At 33.8% G+C, this 25126-nt stretch overlaps 1 protein-coding gene across 1 annotated transcript; it reads right to left on the bottom strand.

Annotated features, from left to right (window-relative positions):
- On the bottom strand, positions 1-25126 carry Smp_171650 (eps-15-related; the record flags this gene model as incomplete). The annotated part of the gene is made up of 11 exons (XM_018799993.1): positions 1-95; positions 1408-1441; positions 9235-9329; positions 11732-12047; positions 13080-13208; positions 13594-13743; positions 14784-15066; positions 16903-17115; positions 17827-18119; positions 23422-23523; positions 25025-25126. 11 exons carry the CDS (start codon positions 25124-25126, stop codon positions 1-3), a joined length of 1812 nt encoding a protein of 603 aa, XP_018653851.1.

The following is a 25126-nucleotide window of genomic DNA, read 5'->3' as shown; positions in this document are numbered from 1 at the left end:
TTAACGTACAGCACCGAAATCTGCTCCAATCAATGAATTTTCTGGAAGAACAGTAGGACACACGCTGTCCGGTTTAAAAGGATCAAATGCTGAAGCTATGAATAGAAATATGGAAAAAAAGTGTTAACCCACTAGAAAATGATAATTATCATTGGGAAAAAAATTTGAATGTATGTGTATTCAAAGTGATTCTGATTCCAAGATGAACACCATCTTCAGACTGAACCACTCGGTACAATTCACTCACCCATTAAACAAAGATAACATTTTTTTCGAAAACTTGCATTACTAAATACGATATTTAGAGAATTATTAAAATGAAATGAAAAAATTCAATATCAACAAACTGACATCATAAAAACATAAATAAATTCCAAACTATTTGAAAATCATAGGATTCATATCGAAAGGTATCAATATTGCAAGAATTAGGTAGTTACACATTAATAGGAAAGAAACAGTTCATCACATTCTCCAAATGATCCCGGTGGGCAGAGTGCGGTTTATTATGTTTTATATTATTCATAGTGTCGTTATAATTTTAATCATTATTATTAGTTTATTAAAGGTCAGCAACTATTTATATGTGATAAAAGAACCCGAAAACTTATTCATAAAGTGCACACTTCTGAAAAAACAACATTTGCTATAATAAAATCAAATACACATCATACCTTACAATTAGACTATACATGGCATGCACTCTGTAGTATTAAATGTATAACGTAGTAAACAGAAAGTATGTAGAAATACTTCCGTCCGATTTATTGAAAATAATGAACTAGGTATAATTAGTGAGTCATTCATATAGAATGTAGAAACTGGCACATATTTCCATTAGTTTAAGTTGCTACACCGCATAAGTACAGCGAGTACTATAAGTGGTAACAGTATTACTGATGGTAGAAAAATTATGACCACAAAGTGGGCACGATTGAAAAGAATAAGTTTAAAAAAAAACTTGTCTAAGTCACAAAGAAACTTAAAATCTAAGGGGGGAGAAAGAGTAAATGCACCTGCATTACTGCCAACGATTCTGAGTCATGTCATTTAAAGTCTCTAATCATTGGTGATGCAAATCATGAAGACCCAAAACAGGTAGTCTGCACTTACCTACACGGGCTCGTACAACAGTCAATGACTTCATGGACTGATGTGATGGTTTGGTTTGGCCGTTCCTAGCTTTCCTCAAAACGACAATTACAATTACATCTGGTGTACAAATAACTATAAAGGAACATTCTATCAAAACCTTTGGGGAAAGTAACCAATAGAATCTTAGTTCAAATGTAACCATAATAATAATAAATATATACTTTCTCTTATATGCCAAGTCCAACCTTGGCATTGATACCTACATAATAATAATAATAATAATAATAATAATAATAATAGACATTAACTTACCAATAGTATTTGGAGACTTTTTATCCTTAGCCATCTAGATATAGAAAAAAAAGGATAAGGAGACAAAGTAAGTAATGTATTGCAACTTTATTAGAACGCGCGGTGTCCGATACTCTCTCTCTCTCTCTCTCTCTCTCTCTCTCTCTCTATATATATATATATATATATATATATATATATATATATCAGCTAGCAATTCTGTTTCATTCCCAGGAAATGTAAGTCATTTCTTAATTAATTGCATGTACTTATCGTTTGGCAGATTCCTGATTGTCATATTAAAATTCTTGTTGATTCATCTGCTGAGGTTTATCGAGTTATCGTACTGCAAAAAACAATTGACGATTTATTACGATTTTTCACACAATTATTATTTAATCATACCAACATGTTACGTTTTTTCACATACATTCACTCTGTAAATTCATGTTAAATTTTTATACGTCTATCCACTAGGTCATAGTATAACATGCTTATTAGACATCCATATACACAAAACGTATATTTGTTTCCCTAAAGGGCGTACGGTATTATAGCCTCATACACTTATTCCTCAGGTACTATTGTACCATAAATGAAATAGTACATCTGTCTACTCAATGTTCTTTGTATACCTTTCGAGTTAATGATATTCGAATACAGTCACTTTTTTGAATTAAATTCTTACACACTAAAGGTAACTAGTTTTGGGGCTATTTCGTTACAAGTCTCAGGAATCTAATCTTTTTGAGATATGTTGTACACATAAATTCGTAAACTTGATTGCTTTGAATGAGTGTGTATGAGCATAAATATTTATCACTTGCTTTATTCATCACATCTCTGTAGATTTCTTTTACTGTCTGATTATAATAAATGCTAAGTCGTGTTTAATAAAATTAATTTAGTTATTTCTGTCAATCCAGTTCATATGCATTTCTTTCATCTTTTATCGTTTATCTACATTACTGAATGTTGAAAATTTACGTTCAGCAATTGCTTTCGTATTTGAATTCTATATCACCTTTGTTATTATTGATACTTGTCAACAGTGTACATAAGTCATATAGGACATATAATTTATTAACATTATTGCCATTATACCTCGTTTTTACCATAGAGTAAACTGAAGGGACAATAAAACATAACCATCGTAAAAATACAATAACTTCAATTTCAAGAATCAAACCCAAAGGAATTTCAATTTCTCTCTCAGAAATGAATAACTGTAGTGAAGTTTAATACTCCAAAGATGTTTGGTGTATGTAGTGTTCAATCAGAAGCTAATATATTTGAATTGGTCACAAGCAAACTAGTTTTACCCTACTATAAAAATCAGACAAAAGTATCATTTAATGACAAGTCATAAGTAATACAATTGACAATATATTGATGGATCAACAATGCAAAAAAGTATCGAAGGTTACCATGCAAATATTCAATGCTAAACTAGTTTGCCTTGAATATATACTGAAGATAATACAAAAAAATAGTTTGTTGACAAAACTCACATAGCGACTGGGTTTAGTTACTATTTTTTAACTTCTGGTTGTACGGTATGGGTTTGAAGAGGTATTGGTGTTGTCTTTAGAGCTCAGTGGGTGACGAGGAAGGACATGCTTATCTATCTTAATGCCACCTTTTTCTGTTTGTTGGCCATAAAAGATGGTTTGAATAGGTCGATGAAGGTAGTTCCCTTATTGCTATGCTTGCTGTTTATTGAGTATTTATGTTATGTACAAACCGTACGGTGATTTCAGTGAGTACTTAACTGCACTGACAACAATAAAAACAAATTTAAGCACACTTAGGTGTTTAATGACTTGCTTGGGACGAGTGTATGCACGGGTAAAAACGGTTATAGTTCTCGAATATCTTAAAATAAGCAGATTGAGAAATGTGATAAATCGGTTTTTGTCTATCCTTTTTTACTGATTAACTAGAAGGGTGAAATTAAGGTTGTGTAGAATACTAGTTTGGCCGTCGTACATCTCATCTTTAATTGTACATAGGATTCCAAAGAAAGCTAATGGTGGAAGGATCACTCCATTTTGTCGTATCAAACGGTGACATTAGCGAGCTTTTTAATTGAAATCGGAATATTCCCACCAAACTATTCGCTACTCGGTAGCCCGTAGTGGTAAATTAATGAACTCCTAAGAGATGGGTGACCTCACGAAACAATATCGATTGAAACTAGGATACATGATCCGTAGTGATAGTGTAAGTAAAACGGAAGTTGAAAATCTATTCATCCAGGAACATAAAAGCAACACTTTCGGCAAAAGTAACATTACAAAATCCACCGAGGCCCGAACGCTGTAGTGTGATGGAGAAAAGAGGCGCTGCAAATTTTCTCCATTATTATGATACAAATAAGCGGTTAGTGCCGGTTGGGAAGAAACGACAGAATCCGAAAATGGAGTAGGAATGGTCTTAGGGGTTAAATTAGACTATTTAATATAGGCTCTCAAATATGGATTATCTAACTGGAGCTTAGCTATGTTCCGTTAATTGATGCTACTTTGTTGAATTGATATGTCAAATCTAGCCGTCTGACTACGCGATTTGAGTGCTTGTCAGATGAGGTAATAAACGAATACCACATACGTTTGAGGTCGGTTAGAATCTTGAAATCACGACCTTGCGACAAATAGCTAAAATGTTCAACTGATAAATAAATGACTGATAGATCACGACTAGACGCGTGAAAACATGTTTGAGCAGGATTTAGACATTTCGAAAAGTATTAAACGAGTGATTTCATCGTTTAGTTATTAATGCGAAATCGCTCCTTCTGAAGTTTGTGATGCGTCAATATATAAGACCAACTGAGTTGTAAAATGAGATTTTTAGGTGTGTCAACATAGTAGCACTCGATAATGTTGTTTTCGCATCTCGAAAGGTAGTTTTCACTTCGTGGGAGAAATTTAAATCCTCTTTATTTTCTCTGAGTAGGTTGGTAAGAGGTTGTAGGACGCTCTACATTTAAGTATAGTGTCCATAGAAATCCAACATACACACAAAACGCCATAACTTCTTACTAGAATATTGTTAGGAGTATCTTAATATAGCGTCAACCTTTTCACGAAAAAATTTGGTTTCGTATGAGTCAATGTGATGTACTATAAAATCTAAGAGTTGATGACTATCACGTAAAGTTGGGAGGTACTTGAAATATTTGTTCAATAAGGAACTAACGATGAAAATACCGTCTGTTTAAAAAACAGGATCAACTCTTCTGGTGGCCTTATTCATAAACCTATGAAAGGTTTGGGCCGCATTCTAAGGTCCCATCAATTCAAGCAGATCAAAACGTGTTATGATTAGTATTTTTCAATATCCACCAGTCTCATCGGGACTTAATAGCAGGTTCACAAAAAGTCCATTTTTGATCATCTGAGTTTACATGAAAGGAAAGGAATTCTTTAGTAATCAATACAGGGATTATTTCGACTAATACGCTATCTAAAATTTTCAGACCAGGTCGTATACGAATTGAACCTACTTCAAATTATTTTGATGTAGATATTTTTAAATTATACTATTAGACTTACGACTTAAAACTGTAACTGAAAGTCTAACGCAGAAAAGTGTTAAATTCCACTAATCAACCATAAAACTTGTTTTTTGTTCCACTATCTAAAAATATTTTTGAAAACCAAAAAATCTATCATGATCAGTGTAAATCACATGAAAAGTAACAGTCCAACTAACAAAAATAACAAAAAGAGAGTTATAATAATGATTCTTTCTATACAAAAAAGTGTATGCATTTATATGGTATAAACAACTAGAATGAACATTCAGGAAAACAAAAAATATAGTGTGTATGCACACAGGCACACACATACAGATGATGTAATGCATAGGATTCGGCAGCATTGAACAAAACATTAACACAAGACAAAAGAAATATTTTATAAACTAAGAGAAAATTTTAGTTGTGTTACTACAATAAGATTCAATCCAATACAAATTTGTATAGATATTTACATCTATTAGATATTTATAATCAAAAATTCATAAACATGAATTGAAAACAAAAGGTGACGATGATGTATCAACATCGTATCGCACGATTTACTTCATTTCATTAACAAATATAACCGGTAGAGAATAGAATGCTTAATCACACGATTTTTCTTTGTAGAAAAGTATTATCTTCGTTTATGGACATCATTTTAATTGGTTATTATTATTAATACTTATTAACTAGAAAATTCATTTACAGTAAAATTAACAGCATAAAACGTTGACTAAGTCTAGAACATAATGTTATTAGTTAGTAATACTACTTAATATGCTTTTACAATTGGTTGATCACTGAGTAGTGATCAATGTCATGTGTGTCAAGTCCTCCTTAATGCAGATCAAATTATATTAATTAAATTGCAATGTAGCCACTAGTCTAAATGAGCAATAATCGACAGGAAACCCTGGACCTGAATTTCATGCTGTTTTGCACTTGCCGGCAAGGTGTACTTAGAATCTACCCAGTGATCAGTCAGCTGTAAATACAACTCATTTTTACAGGAGGTAGTGAGCCGAAGAACTAAGTTGTAACGTCTATGACTTTGAAGCTGAATGGTACAGGATAGAATCCGTCAGAGAGCATCAGTCCCTTCGAGATTACGGATACACCTTGCTAACGAGTGCCAAATAGCACAAAACCTAGGTCCAGCTTTTGTTGTCGAACCACCACCTTATCACTAACATGAGTCAATAAAGTTACCATTCATATATCTATATTTTTAAAAATCTGAATAGTACTGTGTAAGTGCATTGAAATAGTTGTTCCAGATGTTTCAGTATAAATATATCGAAGTTGTTATGTTTTTAATACAGTCACATAAAAGCACATTGCTACTGTGAGTGGAATATTTGTAAAGAGAGAAGCGACATTCAATGATATCACTTTTTGACTTTCATTAATGAATGGACAGAGTTGAATGAAACCAGTATGTTGTATTTATTAAAGTAACTTTTGACTGGTTGTTTATCTTCAGCTAGCCATTAAACATCCAAATAGTAAGGAAGGTTACTAACACCGAGTATGAGATGCAGTAAGCCATTATGCCTGTGAACTTTTAGGAGCCTGTATGATCATGGGATAACGGAACCAGATGGTTTAAGACGTCCTTGAAGATCATTACTAATGATAGACTTATTTGTCATCTTCATCAGGATTTCCGCCAACATCTATGCAGTCTTCTCGGTTACATTCTTTAGAGAGAATTTTTAAGCAAGTCTAACTGCATCTGATAGTATGGAAGATAATTTGATAACATAGTAATAAAACCATTCTTATTTGGACAATTCAGCGCTTAATCATGATTTCTCAGATCAGATAATTTAAATTTATGCATACAGCACATTGGACTCATTCGATTTTGTCTATTCGATTATGAATGTCAATGTAATTTGCAAAACAGTGATATCATTGCATGTCGCGTGCCTTATTACAAATGTCCCATGTACAGAAACAATGTTTTCTAAGTAATTGCATTGAGAACGACAACTTCGATATTTGTATCCCGAAACATAACTTTTTGTATATGTAAAAGATATCGAAAAATTTTCAAACGAAGTACTGACCGAGATCTGAAATGATAATTTTCAATAATTCGGTTCATAAAATCAACTCGGTTTACTTTTTCAAAAAACCAGTCTAAGTTATGAAACAAAACAAGTAAGATTTGCATAAAATTAACGTACATGATTTTCAAGAAGTATTAAATTTTAGTTGTACAAGTGAGCAGCTATTTAGACTCAGTAAATAAGTGGATAAAATGTTGGGCGTTTGAAGCTAAAAGAGCTAGGTCCGAGTCTAGAAGTAAAGAATAAACCTTGGATCTAGGGACACCCAGCTAAAAAGTCCCAAATATGATGAAAGGACCATTTTCGATTCCACTAATAGCCACATCCGATCTATTATAGGAAAACTTGTGACAATGGCTGTATGGAGGTAATCCGCATAGGATCCATATACGTTAACTTAAACTGATCAAAATCCAGTCAAAAATATCAACAAAAGGATCATCCAAAAACCATTACAAATTGCATTATCGTATTATTATGTGTGTATTGATAAGTACTACATGACTTTTTTTAAGAAAATGATCCACAGATATAGATACGTTGTGAACCTAACCGACAGAATACCAACTAGTAGTGTGGCGTATGCTACTGATGTCGATAGACATAAGTAGTATGTTTCCTCAGTCCGACAGAAGGTTAAAAAGATCGAAGAAAAGAGAACGAGAACAGTGAATGATTGCTGTGGAAATGAAGCAATGGTGAAGAATAAAACAATTGGCCCCCGAATGCCCTGGTACGGCCGAGAGTGGGGAGAGTCTGCTCTCCCTCTCCAAATGCTCTCATATGGCCACGCGAATATATAGCCTCTGCCAGGGAAGTCCTACTCACTGCCTTCTCGTGGCGGGGGTGTTGTTCACAAAAGTGAGAGGACGAAAAGTGAATGTCCGGCGCTTTAACCGGGTTGGTGGACACTTCGAGTCCACCTAGGGGAGTTGGAAAACCCTGATTCCAAACCAATGGTGCACATGGGCTCCAGTATCCTGAAGGAACAAATGGCGTATGAACCTGTTGTTGGTCACCGGCTACCATGGGACTGCATATCCTTACGATGCTCCACTGCTTTGTGGACTAGACCTTTAGGTCAAAGGCTCCGGGTGTGGCCCCCCAAGAAAACCACCTGCTTCAGTCTGGGCACCTAAGCAGTATCACAGCCCTCACACAAATCGAATGAGATTTGTGAGGCGCATATTTATCTGGTGCTTCCTTGTACCGATATTTATGTGTTTAAATAAATAAATAAATAAATAAATGAGACAAATGATTGATATTTTGCAAATTAAGTATTTACTGTATGGTTCTCAGATTTTACTAAAATGTTCTGTAATTATGTGTTCCAATACATTCGATTGTCCCCATTTGGTTCTCGTTCACTACAGTAGTAATAAATAGACAGTGATGGATCCATAATACTTTGATCTATCTATATAGTCGAATAAACAAGTGATAACATCGTTAACTGAGACAGAGCAGAACAAAAGTTCAAGTTTCTGAGATGATATAAGTTTGTTTAAGGTTACTGATATCTTGAATGAAAAGAGCATACAAACTAGAGGCCCATTTATTCAGTTTTTATCAACCTATCTTAAATTACTTTAAAGTTAGTTCAATGTAACCTAATACAGTGTTAACTGGCCAATCGAACATAGAATTAAATACATAATAGATTTTGTTCAGTACTTAAAACTAGCAGGAAATATACCGGCAACCCTGCAATCATCATACATTCAATAAAAGGAAAAACAACATTTTAGGATATATGTTACACTCATATAAAAATCGAAACTTTTGAAGTAATATAATTGAAGTCGAACACTGAACTGACAACCTATAGTTAACACATCTAACACGGGAATTAAAAATGCTAGAAATAATCAAAGATGTTCTCACTACTAAGAATTTTGAGACTATGAAAAAGAAAAAAGACGATTGTTCCGTTTTATTTGATTTCAACAAGATTTTATTCCGAAAGATATCCATTCATTAAATTATTTAACGTGAAAAATTGATGTTATTTATACCAAAACATATACAATATATACTGTACAGGGATGATAATTCATAAAATAAATAGTACAAATATAAGCACATGGTATTCGCTTATCACTCTTCAATATGGTAACCGCGATAATTACATAATTATCCGTTTGTATGAGAAACATAAAATGACTGTTGCAAAGAAAAAAAGATGATAAGATTACACCAACTACAATAATGACCGAAATACTATTTGAAAAAAAATTTACTTACCAAATATGATAAACCAAATGGATCTACACCGAATGGATCGGAATCCTTGAATGGATCATTTGTACTTGACAAAGCGAATGGGTCTTCAACAGATTCTATTATCACATAAAATAGATGAAATAAAAAGAATAAGAAAAACTATATACCCAAAAGGAATAAATTTTGCTAGATGTTTAAACAAATGTTTATAAATTCATTTTTATATTGTTTGTTTAAATCTTCGAATTGATGTTTAAAACTAGGATCGACTAGTCTCTCATTGGCATATCTGCATCCTGTGAGGATCGCCTCGATATTGCCTTCAGTCACAAGCATTATAAGCAAAGGTGGATAGTGGCTAGCAGTGGAGTCCGACACGCGCGTTTTGTCCTATTTGGGACTCGTCGGCTGGATGTACCTGCATCCCAGAATTGATATTCATTTCGGGACTCAAACCCAGTACCGTTCGCTCCAAAAGCGATCGCGTTATTCACTTAACTACTTTTTATAAAATAGACAGATATAAAACACAGAATGACATCACAAAATTAATGATACACCTAATACAAAGTCAAATTCCTATTTGTCAATTTTTTTTTAATTCCTCACCAAATTGTTGATTACCAAGATAATGTGGGAAATTTGTGATTAAAAAGGAGGATTTTGATAAACTTGCGTTTTCTGAAACTGAGTGCATTAGTAATCATTATTCTTTCTTCCTGTTTTGAAACAAGGCTAATAGTAGCATTAATTTCTCTGAAGGAATCAGAACTTCTCAATAAGTGGTAGACAATTTGGTTTGAAAAAAATGCATTCGAAATAAATGTTGAGATAGTGATAAAACAGTTATTATTAATTTCTAGTTACATTCGATTGTAATCTCGAGTGATATTAGAGGTATGAAGGAAAATGAGTAGTTTTAGATGAATCGTGGAAATTTAGTGACAATTGAAGACAAGTATAAGTCAATAGACGGCTTTTCCAGTCCACAACTGACGTCACTGTTAATAAATAATTCGAATAGGTTTAGCCTTTAATAAGCAATAAATGACAATAATTTTTCTCGAGATAAAATTCAAACTCCTGAATCTCTTTAGATAAACAAACTCTCAAAGCTATTACAAACACAAAACCAACGAAATTGTGATCAGATGTCATACATTTTCATGACCATCACTTTTGTTATCCATCTACAGATTACTGCCGACGAGTAAATCACATCCAACAGAATCTCATTTACTAATTTTTAAAATTGAATAAAATTCCTATTAGATCTAATGGAAGTGAATAAGTGAGCGACTGCATTCAAAAATAGTACGATTGTAATAGACTAATACTCCAGAGTAGTCCACTATGTGATAACTCGCGAAAAAAAAACACTGATATCAATGTATTTTGAGACTTATAACCAATAAGAACTTTGTACCACAACGAAAAAGAAAGTAATAACAATCACTAAATACAGATTGATGCATTTGGCTTTGAGGTCTAGCGATACTACCCGGTTTCTCGAATAGGTGTGGATCGAGCAGTGCTCGAATCTGCAACTTAGCGGCTAAATGTTGAACATCTTAATCAGTGTTGCTATTATAACAAATAACGTATTGAATTACCTAGCTCATTAAAGAAACAAGTAAATTCTCAAGATGTTTAACAGAGAATACGATCAATCCAAGAATGCAACTAACATGCATAAATGAACACATACCCATACCTGTATGTATAACGAATAATCATATGTCTTAATAATTTAGCTAGTAAGAGATAATTGTAAAACATTAGTAAATTAACATAAAATGTAGTTTGTTTACATTGGAATTTCTAATTGACTCAATCGGTTAGATACAAAAAATTATCAAATAAGCCATGGTCAATCTGACATTTATAGACAATAGTCACAAACGCATACATATAAAAGTAGCACAAATGTATAAATGATGTATATATATATATATATATATATATATCAAACATTGGCTTCCACTTAGCTTTTACTTCACCACCAATATAAAAATTAGTGATATTAAATTGTAACAATAAAATCAATGGCTGGAACAAATATGTACTGGGAGACATAAAAATACAACTCATTAACAAGCATTCAAAATTTGGTCGAAATCTATGTTTTAGTTCTAACGATGAACAAACGTCAATGTTGAACAAACTGTGATTAATGGATTCACTTTTCAAACTTTTGAATTAGACACAGTGAATAATTTACAGCTACCTGTCCAGTGTTACGTATAAAACTGTACAGTTAGGCAAACAGTGATTATGTGTAACTGTACGTGAGAACTTAGGAAAGGAGCAGAAATAAAAATCTTCTTTGAAGTATGACGCCGAATAAAACACATCGTCTACAATGTGTTCAATCCATACACTATTTACACTCATTAGCTATGTGTCTACATACACTAAAACCCGGTCTAATGCATTCTTATCATTTGTAACTGGAATTTAGGACAGTAAAAACACTATCGGTTACTCTTTTAGTGACCAATCAGCATATATAACTCACCTTTATGGAACTCATTGGCTTTAGATTTGAAAGGATCATTACTATCAAAAGGATCGTAAGGAAATGGGAATCCAAGTGAAGAATTTAGAAGACCTCTTTCATTTGTTTTCCAATCACCACCTGATACAAGATTCATTGACATTAGTGGAAGTGGTACAGAGTGAGCACCAGTTTGGCTTCGTGCTGTATCGAATGCTGAGAAAGTTGATATACCAGTAGTAAAAGAAGGCGCATTATTATTATTATTTGGCCAATTTATACCATCAAGACCTGTGTCGAAACTTCTTAAACTATCTTTTGCACTCTCATCAGAAAGCTAAAAAGAATGAAATCCAAAATATAATTTCCATATAGTTAGCCAGTCAGTCATACTCAGTGTAGAACATGGCACTAATATGTATCAACCTAGGTTGTCGTTATCATATTATAATGATGAGATAAAATTAACAAGGTGAATAGCATAATAGTCGTAGTAATAACTATATTATTGATAGTAAGATAGAATAAACATAAGGAATATAGTTCAAAAAGGAGTAAATATGATAAATAGAAGTAGAAGTGATACACAATAAATTTGAATACAAATAGAGGATCTTTGTTGCAAAAACAACAAGAGTTTGTGCAAAATATAAATATACGTTGTGAATATCACTAGTTTAAACGACCGATACGTTGAAAACGATTCGATAATAAACAAATCCCAAATCATTTAAATAACGAAATGACTTAACGAGAGCAAATTCAATTCAGTCTAATTACAAGTCACTGCTGATGATGGATAGTCTTACTGATGCCTAAAAAGTTTACTCAACAAGGTAATCCTGAGTACCTTGGATTTAGCAACCAAAAGAACCACAAAAAAATAAAGCGTTTTGATACAGTAGTGTAAATATTCTATAAAATTTAAGTTAACGGTGAACAGATAAGTCAAGACGATATGAACGCTGAGGACAGGTAGATAATCGTCCAAATAGGCAAAAACAGATATATGGACGAAGAATTTTCGTTTCAATAAATTCTTATCACATTTTACAATTATATATCAACATTAATAATCCAAAAACTGTCGAGTTTTAAGGTGAGATAAATCGTTTAAAAATTATAGCATGTAAACCTAGTCACCTTTTTAGATTAATAATTTGGATATTTAACTGTAGAACCTGAAGATAATTTATTAGAACGAATATTCTTCTTTCATATATCTGTGCTTTAATATGATGGCGATTTTTCAACAATTAAGCAAACTCAGATTAATTAAGAGGGTAGAACATTAATTTATACTGGAATTTTGAACTTATTAAACGAAATCATCAAGTGATCAAAATCATTAATTAATTGGTCAACTAACCAGCGACTTAACTCTTGCTTCATCTGGTTCTTTGATATTTCCATCACCATTTAATAAACCGTTATATTGTTCAAGCACTTCCAGCAGTTGACTACGAGTAGATTCTAATGTTTCAAGTTTATTGTTAGCCTAAGAAATAGAAAACAAAAACTGTCGCTAATAATAAGTCAGCTAAATTTAAACGAAAAATCAAGCAAGTGTATTGATAAACAAGTTTCATGTAAGATTGACATCCAGTAGCAACATCATGCTGGTAATCATGAGGTCTAGTGATGTATGCTTAACAGGTTTAATCACATTAAGGAGCTAGCTTTTGTGACTTGCATAAATCACTGACTTCTACACTGAGTACTACTTACCAACACTTACAGAAGGGATAAAAGCAGAGAGGTAGTCAGTTTACAACAAATGTGTAGAACTAGTGTCTTACAATCAAAAACAGTGGACAATACACAGTTTCTTTCATTGCCTAACTGAAATACAAAAGAATTCCAGATGTAACAATGTAACTTACTTGGTCTACACGAGACTGGGCTAAACGGTTTTCCTTTTCAATTTGTTCTAAACGGCGTTGATTTTCAATTATTTTATCTTGCAACATTGCTTCCTCTCGTATTAATTCATTCAACTCATTTCGTAAACAAGCTATTTCTTCTTTTTGACTCTAAAATTATAAACAATGATTGGAAATAACACTGAATAAATATACTGCGACACAATTTTCAAGTATCAAGACGCATTCAACTATCACCAGTGGGAACACTATGTTAGTTGTGCCGAAGTCTGACAATATGTGTTATGTGGATATCACAAATAAATACGTGTTGCTACCTTCAAACATTTAGTTTGTGTAACAGAAGTTGATCAATATGACTACAAATCATTTTCCCTAGTAAAATTTTATACGGGTGTACACAAGTTACCAAATGTCTCCGCTTTCTTAGTGTCATTGATGATGACTGCTTATAAAGAATTAATGATATATATATATATATATATATATATATATATATATATATATATATATAATTTTAAAGCATGCATTACTGAAGCAATAGAATAAGTGCACGGTGGTCATATCTGTAAGTCCTGCTCAACTTGCTACAAGGATACCGTTGGGCCGATGTCTTAAAAAAAATATCTCTCAGAGTAAACTCCGAACAACTGGATAACGAGTCTACTTTAAGTAATTTCCGTTACAAATATTAATGAAATCAAATTAGGAATCAATTATACACTTCTTTAGATTCATTTGTTGTCATCACCTGCTCACGAACCCATGATGTTTTTTAAAACCGGTCAACCGTATTGTAGACACTTGATAATGACAGTGGCATTAAAACAACTCATCAGACAGTCGACGATGAGTAGCATTTTTTTGGTTTGGATGATGTTATTTAGAAATCTTATTTGCAAGTAGTAAAGAATATAGCTTCAAAAACAAACTGATTAATCATGAAAGAAGTATATACTGTTTTCAGTATTATTTATTTTGTAGTATAAGTCACTTATTTACAACACACTCTGTCGTGCCATAAGCGAGAACACAACAATACGATGGAAGAATGGGAGCATTTAAATAGAACACCCATACAGTATGGATATTCATCAGAATTTATAAACTGGTTGAAAGGTTATGAAAAATAATTAACGAAATTAAGACAACATAAAATGTTTTAAAACATCACAAAATAAAGAACATACTTTCGTTGAAGCTTGTTGACAGTTGATTTTAATACGCATTTCTTCAACTTTTTGACGTTCATTCATGACATGACTTTTGATTTCATTAAGTACACTTTCTAATGTATCTTTTTCACGACTATAATCACCTAGTCGACGTTCAGCTTCTACACGTTGATTAGCTAGGTTACGTATTGTATGATTAAGGGTGTCAATTGTACGCTGTTTTGCAGTGGCTTCTGATGCTCGACGTTGAGAATCTTTGGCCATAGAAATATAATCAGATTCTACTGCAGATTTTTCACTGAAAATTTTTATTTAAAAAGTGAAAACGAAATGTCAATAAAGTGTTTATTAACCAACTGTAATATGAAAATGTGGAAATACAAGATTGCTTAGTGCACATAAACTTCAGACATGCATACACACCTTTAATAACCCTTAAGAAAAATTAACAGAAAATAAAAAACCTAATTTTTAACGTGACTACACAAATATAGTCATGTTTGGGCAAAGAATGTGATATCCATGATTTTTTAAATATCAATTTATTGCCCCGTGAAATAAAATATAGTTATCACTGATCCAGTTCTCAATAAGTCCTCTTAATGTCAAGTAACTAAAATGTTAAATGACGCAGTTCAGTTACAAAATGATATGACGGGATGAAAAGTCAAAATCAGATTGATTTACTCATTATGATTTTTGTTCAACATTGATTCTGTTTTAATTGAATTCGATGACTACCCAGCGTGGTATTCGGTTTTGTTTTCCCGTATGATATTTTATTCTGTATAATATACGATATTCTTGTATTAAGTAAACATGAACTATATTCAGCATATGATTTGTTATAATTGTAAGTATTTTTCATATATGCGATTTCATCCTAATTATTAATCAAAATGAGTGTACAAAACAATATATCAATAATGAGTGTATTTCCGACTAGGGTCGTCGTGGTTGTTCGTGCTTCTGGCTGCTTGTGGAATATATAGTCCCTCTTCAAAAATTGGACTTCTCTCTCTAGTAAGCGGGGCTGGGACGCATCAGAATAGCTAGCTTATTGGTCATCTTGTCACAGAGTCGTCGTTCCGTTCTCAGTTTAGGTGAACTCGTAATCTCTTCAAACATAAAACAAAAACAGAAGTCAATTGAGTCCCCCATAAAGGAGTCATCTGTCGTTTCAATAGCAGCATTAACATATTATTATTACTATTATTATTATTATAGACTCAAGCTATGAGCTTTAAGCCCCAAGGAAGGTAATTGAAGTATACCAGTGGTCAAAAAAGTAAAGTAGCTTCATACATCTTTATTATCCAAGCTTCACATTATACGTCACGATAAGACAACTTATTTATGGAGAAAATAACTTTCCTCTAACACAGTTCACATATTGCATCATTTCATCGACAGTAGAAAAGCTTTTCGAATTCCAGTAGCATTTCAAAGCGAATATTTTTTCATGTATGTGACAAGAGTTGAGTTATTTCGGGGACTTAATGTCAGTAGAAAAAAATTTAATTACCTGTTATTTTTTTATTTCACTAAATACAAATTTCCACTACTCCGCCCCATGATGCCAAACAATAGACCCTTTATTCGAAATATAACTAAAAACGCTCTTCTTTATTTTCCAGTTTTTAGTTCACTAAATATTCACCTTATTTTCAAGAGTTATATATTTGCATGTTTTATGTTTGTGTGCGTATATTATTTGCCCGGATCTGTCAACCCTGACTTCTGTCAATAAACCTTCACTGATAGTCTATTGCAATAGTCCGTGTTAGGAGAGAAAGCGGAAATGGAGTATAAAGGTATTCTAGTTCGAGCTACATGTTACCGCCGCTTACTTCATTACGCATCAGGTTTTTTAAAATTAAGGAATTTTACTTTAACTGAAATCACTTGACCAATAAGTCTACAGATAGAATCTTCATAACATATATGATGATAACTACTTAGTACCTGATACAACTAATGACCAAATGATTAAAAATATTCACTAAAACCCATCAGGGTAATTCTAGTTGATGCACTCAGTTTGATGGCCAACATAAACTATCGAGATTTGGAGGCAAATACTTTATCAATAACAAATACAAAACGATTATCGAACAAGAAAAACCTACACTACAAAGACAAGGACACAATAATAATAGCATACCGACTTAATGCTTCTATTTCTACAATCAGTTTGTTAGATTCTTCATAAATAGACGGATCTGGAGGAATAGGGCGCAAACTTGGTGGAAGTAAAGCGGGTGGAAGTACGTTGGGAAGGGTACGATTAGATAACCCTGCAGATAACTGTTCCGTTGCCAAGTGCATGGCCACTGTAAATTGTTCACTGTAAATAGAAATAAAATACTTAAAAGATAAAATACAGCTCAAATTCTGCTTTAAAATAAAATGGCCAAAATGACTAAGAATTGACAATTAATGATGCGATATTTACAACTATGGACCCCAAAACCTGGTAAGATAATGAAAACATCGTCATCACGCCTAAAAAGCTACAGTTCATATAATAAAAACAAGGGACGATATAATATACATGCAGTAACATACAGCTATAAACATGATGCGACAGATACATGTATTAATTAATGTACATTACGTGGTACAACTTTATGTACTCGGGTTTGAGCTAGTGTTTTTATGAGGCGTAGTGATTTAACCCAATCGCTTGAACAGATTTGCAACCTAGTAATTGGGAATCGATTGCTTTCAACCATTAAGTAAGAGTTCTTGCGCATATGTGTATGTCAGTGTATGCTTCAAAAATCATCTAATACTGGATTTAAAAGGACAGTCAAAGAATTAGCAAAGAAATATTTAGACATTCAAATATGTAGCAGAGTATACCTATAGAAACTAATCATAGGAGTCAAGTGAAATACAGCATCATAACAAACTGTAATAGCAACCGGAAAATCGGTGGTACAAAGTGGTTATCATAAATGAAAATCTGTGGAAAATATCATATTCATTTATCAGTGACGACAAATAAAATATCGCGGATAATGTACAAATGTTAATTGAGGTGAAAGACATTTACCTGTTTAACAAACCAGTATTCTGTATATCAACCAGATCCCATATATGAGCTAGAATATCTTGAGGCAAACCGGATCGCATCAGAATATCCCTCACTTCAGGGCCTGAAACTAACCCATCAGCATCCATATCTAAGGCAGCGAAAACTCTCAAATTTTTGGCATGTTCGTCTGCTGAGATAGCCCATTCCGGAAAATTATACGACTGAAGATAAGGTTGATGACTAGACAGAGCCCAAACAGTGGGAGTTGTATGAGTTGACTGTGTAGTTAATGTTTCACCGGCTGGAAAAGCCTAATTGATTCAAATGTTTGCAGTAAAAAATATTAATATGATCTAAATTAGATTGTATACTTTTTCTGAAGGTCAACCATATATTTATTCGCTTGTAATGTAAAAAATATTTTATCATTATTGATTTCAGCCTGAGTTTTAGGAATTACATATGAGAGTAGCAACACACCTTAACGACTAAGTACCTTTTGAAACAGTTAGTCATACCAAAAAGAGGAGAAATTTAGATATAATTATGTTACAATGACAATAAAAAGTTTCGCTGAATAAGTAAATCGAAGGGGCGAAGCAAATGCGTACTTGATGAAATCATCACAATTAAAACTACTACAAAAGTAAAGATAGACAGATAATGAATTACATATATTTGGTGAAAATATAACCGAATTTCGGATCACTATAAGATGTTCACTTCTGGACCATCTGACTGACTATAATATTGCATAAGCCATTAATAATAATCATCTAACACCAGAATATCTACAGAGAGCCAAGTTAGTTCGAACTGCTATATGATTTTGATACGATGTTCAAGCCCAACAGTGAGGGCCTAATCGATTGGAGAATGAGATCTACGAGCTAATTCTTTTTGATCGCCTATGACACTTTATTATGTTTGTTCTGTTTTCATATTCTGTAAATAAGCATTTTATTTTATCACATAAAAAAAATCTCATCTGGCCAGTGATATTGTCTTTGATTAAAAATCACTCGAGGGCCTACATCAATAATCAGTTCTTGTAAGCAGCTGTAACTCGGCACACAGTGTCACTGAATACCATCTGTCGATTAGCATTTTATCTATTGATATTAAAAACCGATAATTTCGTATCACTGATCATTTAAAACCTTTTCCATGACAGGTGTAGACTGATAACCAAAGACTTTACAGATTTATATTCACGCTTCCCTCTATGGACATGTTTATTTTTGCTTTTTTGAAAAAGAAATGTACACATATCATGGGAAATACACTATGTATACAATATCAGTAACTGATCGACACAACTTAATTAATAACATACATCCAACTTTAGGCATCTAATTGCAGACTGGCGGTTCTTCTAAGCAATCGGGTTTCAAACAATTACAATCGTTCCCAACTTTTAAATCTAAAAGACTATTTCATAGACTAATGGAAAAAATAAAGAGCGGTGCCTAGCTCCATCAGTTGTTTTGTAAATAAGGAGATATATAGCTATATATCGACTCTGGTACTTTATGATGATTAGTTTATTGTTTATCAAGAACTGATAAGCTTAACCCCCCTTATGCCTCAAATTTCAAGTGAAAAAAATACGAAAAAATCGATTTCCTAGCATTAAATAAACTTAAAGAGTATCAAATGTAGGTTAAATTTCCTTTGATCATTTTATTCTTACCACGATATAGGCTCAAGGGAACAGTTCTAGTTGACAGGTTGAAAGTAACAGTTGAGAAGCCCAAACACTGTGTTTGACATAAACACTATTAGCAGAAGTTTGGAAAAAATTAAACTAATGTGAATGAGATCATACAACCTGAAAACTTACAATATAATGGCCGATAAGCTAAACAACCCATATATCAAATAAACTAATCACTCGATTTTAATCAGATTTTGAACTTGTCACTAGAACCTTTTTCTATCAGTCACTAAAATAAGAACGACGAATTCCTTTGAATTTAAGCAGTTTGACTTCGTTACTGTTGGCATGATAGTGTTTTGACTATTACAAGTACTGATCAGACTCAAATCGAAATACACTGACTGATCCCTTCTCAACCAATTAGCACTAATGGTTGAATCGTGATGGTATATTCTTATGCAACCTATATATAAGGTCTAAAGTTTCTAATACTGAATCTTTGCTGCTGCATCGTCCCTTCTCATGTTGTCTTGATTTAAAAGGAGTTAAATGGAACCATAGTAGTCAGGGTACACTAGACAGTAAAAGAACATGACAGATACATAAGACAATAGTCTAGGCAATTTGTAGAAACGTAAACTGCATTTACTGTACTATATTAAGTAGGGGATTGCCAAAGCAGTTTTAAAGTGCTACGAGATCAGTTTGCTTTATGCTAGTAAAAGCAGAGACATTTAAATGAGTAAAATCCAAAAGGAATCAATTAATATTTATGATAAATGAAATCATTAAGCTGGGTCAATAATAAAGACTGAAATATCGTATTACTCACGGATACAAGTGCTGATATATATTCAGTACTCTGTCTTGAATTTAATTCCGATGTAGACTGCACAGGGACCAATGCCAAATTAAAATCAACATCACTAGTAATAGGCGGCAAACACAACGTAGAACTATTAATAGACGTAGAGTTTGAAAAATAATGTTCTTTGTCAGGAGGAACTAAACTCTTTGGCAATTTGTCCGGTAATATTTTACCCTCCAGTGATAAATGGACCAAATGCATAGCCTACAATTAAAATCGTACTAAATCTTTATAGAATAAAGAAAAGCTATATTATTCTAAACACGAATGTACAGATATAAAAGTGTATAAAGACTTTGGAAGTACGGAGTAAGGTTTTTGTGTCCTGACAACCTAATAGAAATTTAAACTCGTTTTAATACTCAGTGTAGCTTGACACGAATAGTTAAAGCTAATGGCGAACAGCTACTGAAATTGATTATTTCAAGTGGTGTTCCTCAGGGTTGTCCGCTTTCCTCATTTTTATTTAGCTCTGTCAAACGCATGCTTTTAGAGGTAACGCTTTCATCTTCTACCAGGAGATTCACTTACTGACTCAAAATACGCAGATGATATACTGCCGTTCAGTGAAGACAATGGCGAATTCCGGAGTCTTATGACCCCCTTAAGCAACATTGCTAGTATGTTTGGAATGCGATTCTTTCCCTCCAAATGAAAAATGTTGCTTCAGGATTGGCTAGTGTCGGCGCTTGAATTAATGATGGGAGTGAAGTAGTTGGACGTACCGACCGCTTCACTTATCTTGGAAGTGTCGTCAGTTCTGGTGTTCTGATATCTGAAGACGTTTCAGCAAAATTAGGAAGCTCGATCGGCATTTGCCAACTTGAGTCACTTGTGGGATAGGAGAGATATCCATCTATCAACAAAGGACGAGTTTACTATGCAACAGTTATCTCCGCTTCTCTTTATGTGAAGTGTGGCCATTTATGATGGAGAATATTCGCAAATTACTAATATTCAATCACATTTGTCTTCGAAGCACTATTCATGTTTTGGGACCACAAAGTAGGCGATGTCTGAGTTGGGCACAGAGTACTAGGTAAGGATGAGAAATCGATTGATGGGGTAATAAATTTTCATCAACTGAGGTGGTTGGGAAATATGTTACGTGTACCCAGCCACTGCCTACCTCGACGGGCGCTGTTGTCTGGCTTAGGAGTGGACTGGAAGAACCCGAGGGGCGGTTGAACCAAAACATCGCATCACTCAACGAAGTCGCTGACCATTGGACTGACTAATGTTAACGGGTGTAGAATACCTGGTTGAGACCCATGTGATTTTCGTAACCAATGGTTAGAGACTTTGAATGACATAGCTCAAAATCGTTTGTAATGAAACAGGTGCATCCATTCTTTGTCTTCCCCCAGATTCTAAGCTTCGGAATGCCTCATAGTCTTTTTCAATTCACTAATTTATATTTACTTCTTGAATCGTATCTTCAATGTGTAATCTTTACTATTACCACTGATACTGTTACTACCTACGTTATTCCGGGATTTGGCCTGATAATTTCATCTTGCTATGTTGATGGGGTGTAGGAACCTGAACTAATGTACATACTTAACAGGTTCTACGTTACGACTGACTGATCGATTGACTTATGTGACTAAATATGCATTTGGTCGACTGAGCAACTAGAATCGAGGTGTGAATAACACAAACTGTAATGATACGAATTGCAAACTGGAAGTGAGTGTTAGGACACAATATAATAGAATACCAGAGATAAGACTGAATTAATAAACATTTAAACTGATAATTAATGAATAATCTGGAATACATCGTATGAATAAGAACTGCATTTATTTGAGTCAATTACAAACTGATTGACACAGAATAGTGAAGGTAAGAGGATGAAATACAGTTAACTACAGTCCACAGCCAATAAGATTAGTCACTTATGCGTCAACTTGAGCTGACATTCATTTGTATGTTTCTTACATTGTTTATGACTGAATGGTTGATGTTTCAGTTCATAAACTTTCATTTATATGTTATTTCAACAACCTGACAAGTACTTAGTACACAACTGTCTGACTAGAAAAAAAAAATAATTCAACTGATGCGAATCAAATTGATCAACTTTGCAGCAAATAATGTGTTAAATGATTGGAGAAAAATGAAGAATATGTAACTACGTAACGCATATCAGGAAGGCTGAACTTTCTGAGAAGGCTTGCACCAAAGAACAATGACTTCATAAGCGGAAATCACATGTTGTTTTGAGTGTTCCCGGGAACCTTTCAAACAATCTTATGCTGGGGGAGACTACCCTGATACAGGGTATTAGGGAATGATAGTAAATCAGTTGATGAGGTCATGAATCTTCATCGACTGAGATGGTTAGGCCATGTGTTACGTATGCCTGAACACCGATTACCACGACGCGCTATGCTGATTAGTATTGGGGATGGTTGGGACAAAGTTAGGGGCGGCCAAACCAAAACGTGGCATCAGTGCTTGAAGTCACTAACTTCTAGTCTAAGCCATGTCGGTAGATGCAGACTACTTGGTTGGGGTCCGCGCGACTATCGTAACCAATGGTTGGAGACTAGGTGACATGACTCAGAATCGATCACAATGGCGCAGGTGTATACACCCTTTATCTTCCCTTAAACCTTAAGATTAAAATTGCTTCATAGCGTTCTTCCTTCCTATACTATATCCTTATATACAACCTATCTTTTATATGCTACCACCACTAAATTAACTACTTCTATGAATCCGGTGTTCATCTTGTTGTGCTAACGAGGTATGGTAACTTGGATCGATGCATATATGTGCCTGGTCCTACGTTGTAGCTGACAGACTGACTGATGAGTAAGACACACCGGGGCGACAAAAATGATGACGATAAGTAACCAACCAGTTGGGTTACTTGATAAGAACTACAGTAAAGACCTATAATTGTTATTACACACTTCTCTACCGTAAAAATATTAGACACAGTAGCACCAACTAATAACAATCGGTGGAATTTTGACGAGAATCTTAAAATAACCACTGAGCATTAAAATTATTCTGTAATTTAGTAAAACGATTATAGGAATGAAAAATTGGGTTATAAATATCACTTTAAACTTACAATAATGAACTCGCTCTGATCTAAACTGCCATCATTATCAATATCAGAAAGGTCCCATATTTTTCCAAGAGTTTCAACTGGTAACTGAAACTTCAAAAATACCTGGAAAACAAACAAGTGATCAAATCAGGAACTATATATAGCATGTTGATGACAAAACGTTTAGTCACCCGTCTCAATGAGTTTATTCTCTTGTGTATTTGGTGTATAAATGAATAATGATCATATACTCACTAGTGACTGGCTCCGAGAGGTATCTCCTAAAGTTCTAGAGAGAAGCGGTAACCAGTGGAGTTCAACCAGATCTGTTGTGAGATTGTAACTCACTGCAGACAATGGTAAACGGTGGCTCAATTTCGTGGATTGATTGGAATTAGGCACTAACACTGTTGGGTACCAGCTCAGTGGTCTAGAGGTTAAGCGTTCACGCGTAACCGGTAGGTTCTGAGTTCGAATCTCGCGGGGCGGGGTCGCGGATGCGCACTGCTGAGGAGTCCCACACTAGGACGAAACGACCGTCCAGTGCTTCCAGGTTTTTCATGGTGGTCTAGCTTCAATTGATTCATGAATTCAATTATTAGATCACAAAAATACCCTTCCATAGTATAAATGAAACATCATAAAAATATATCAATTGGTCTTAATTATTCAGTGTCGTTATTTCGTTGATTGTAGCCAATTGTAGTTTGTGAAAAATCATGACAAGTACTGTTTTAGTTTACAAACATTTGTTTAATTTAGGATAGCCAAATAATTACGCAATTTTAATTTAGAGTGGATTTTTAATATCATAAAACTGTTCAAACGTTAAAAATTTATGGGACTAGGATCCACATACACTCTACTTTGACGAAAGTTCAGTATTCCTTTTTAGGTACAGTGAGTATGGAGACTGAATTGATTAGCTTAACTAAACTACTTAATCGTTGATGGACTAATGCCCAATTGAAAGGAAATTACTGAAAATAAAAAAGTTCGATGTCTTGTGGAGGCATTAAATACAACAAAAGCTATTCTTGCAACTGCGAAGGAAATTTTAAATCTTTGAGTACAGACCGACCAGAGTGAACCATTATGATGGTGCGTAAATATCTCAAGAGGATATCAATGATAATTGATACTTGATTACAAATGAAGTATGAAACAAATTAGTAGTTCCACAAGCAGTACCAATTCATGTACCAGACTGTGATTTAAATCCGTTACGCAACAGCTGGGGACGATAACTGGTAACCAAAACTTAAGTATGTGAATGGTGTTCAAACTCCTATCTCCGACATCGTAAGTGATTCCACAAATGCCGGAGTATTTTCCACTTTAATTTAAAAATTAATTTATGCAGACAAATGAAATAAATGGAATCACTATCGTCTGAAGAAAGGCAGAATTACGTCCAAAAATGACAGAATGGCTATTCTTAAAGCACTGCAGGGGTTCCAATTAATTGAATAAATGATAGTTTCCCATTTTCTGGACATTTGAACACAATTACAGCTTTTTTTAAGACTGTATTAAGCAACAACTTGACTAGGCTAAAAGAAATTGCTCGACAGAATTACATTAATCTAAACTAATGGCAGTTGGCAAACAAAATCCCACAAACCTCTCTAATTTTTTCCCCAGATAATTTCCCATAGGTTGGCTGGAGTTGATCGAAAATTGTTCTATACCTACGCGCATCAGGAACAGAGATCTCATAAGCCAT

The sequence above is a fragment of the Schistosoma mansoni genome, chromosome W, assembly GCF_000237925.1.
Source record: "Schistosoma mansoni strain Puerto Rico chromosome W, complete genome".
Taxonomy (NCBI): domain Eukaryota; kingdom Metazoa; phylum Platyhelminthes; class Trematoda; order Strigeidida; family Schistosomatidae; genus Schistosoma; species Schistosoma mansoni.
This window is presented reverse-complemented; position numbering and strand designations above follow the sequence as displayed.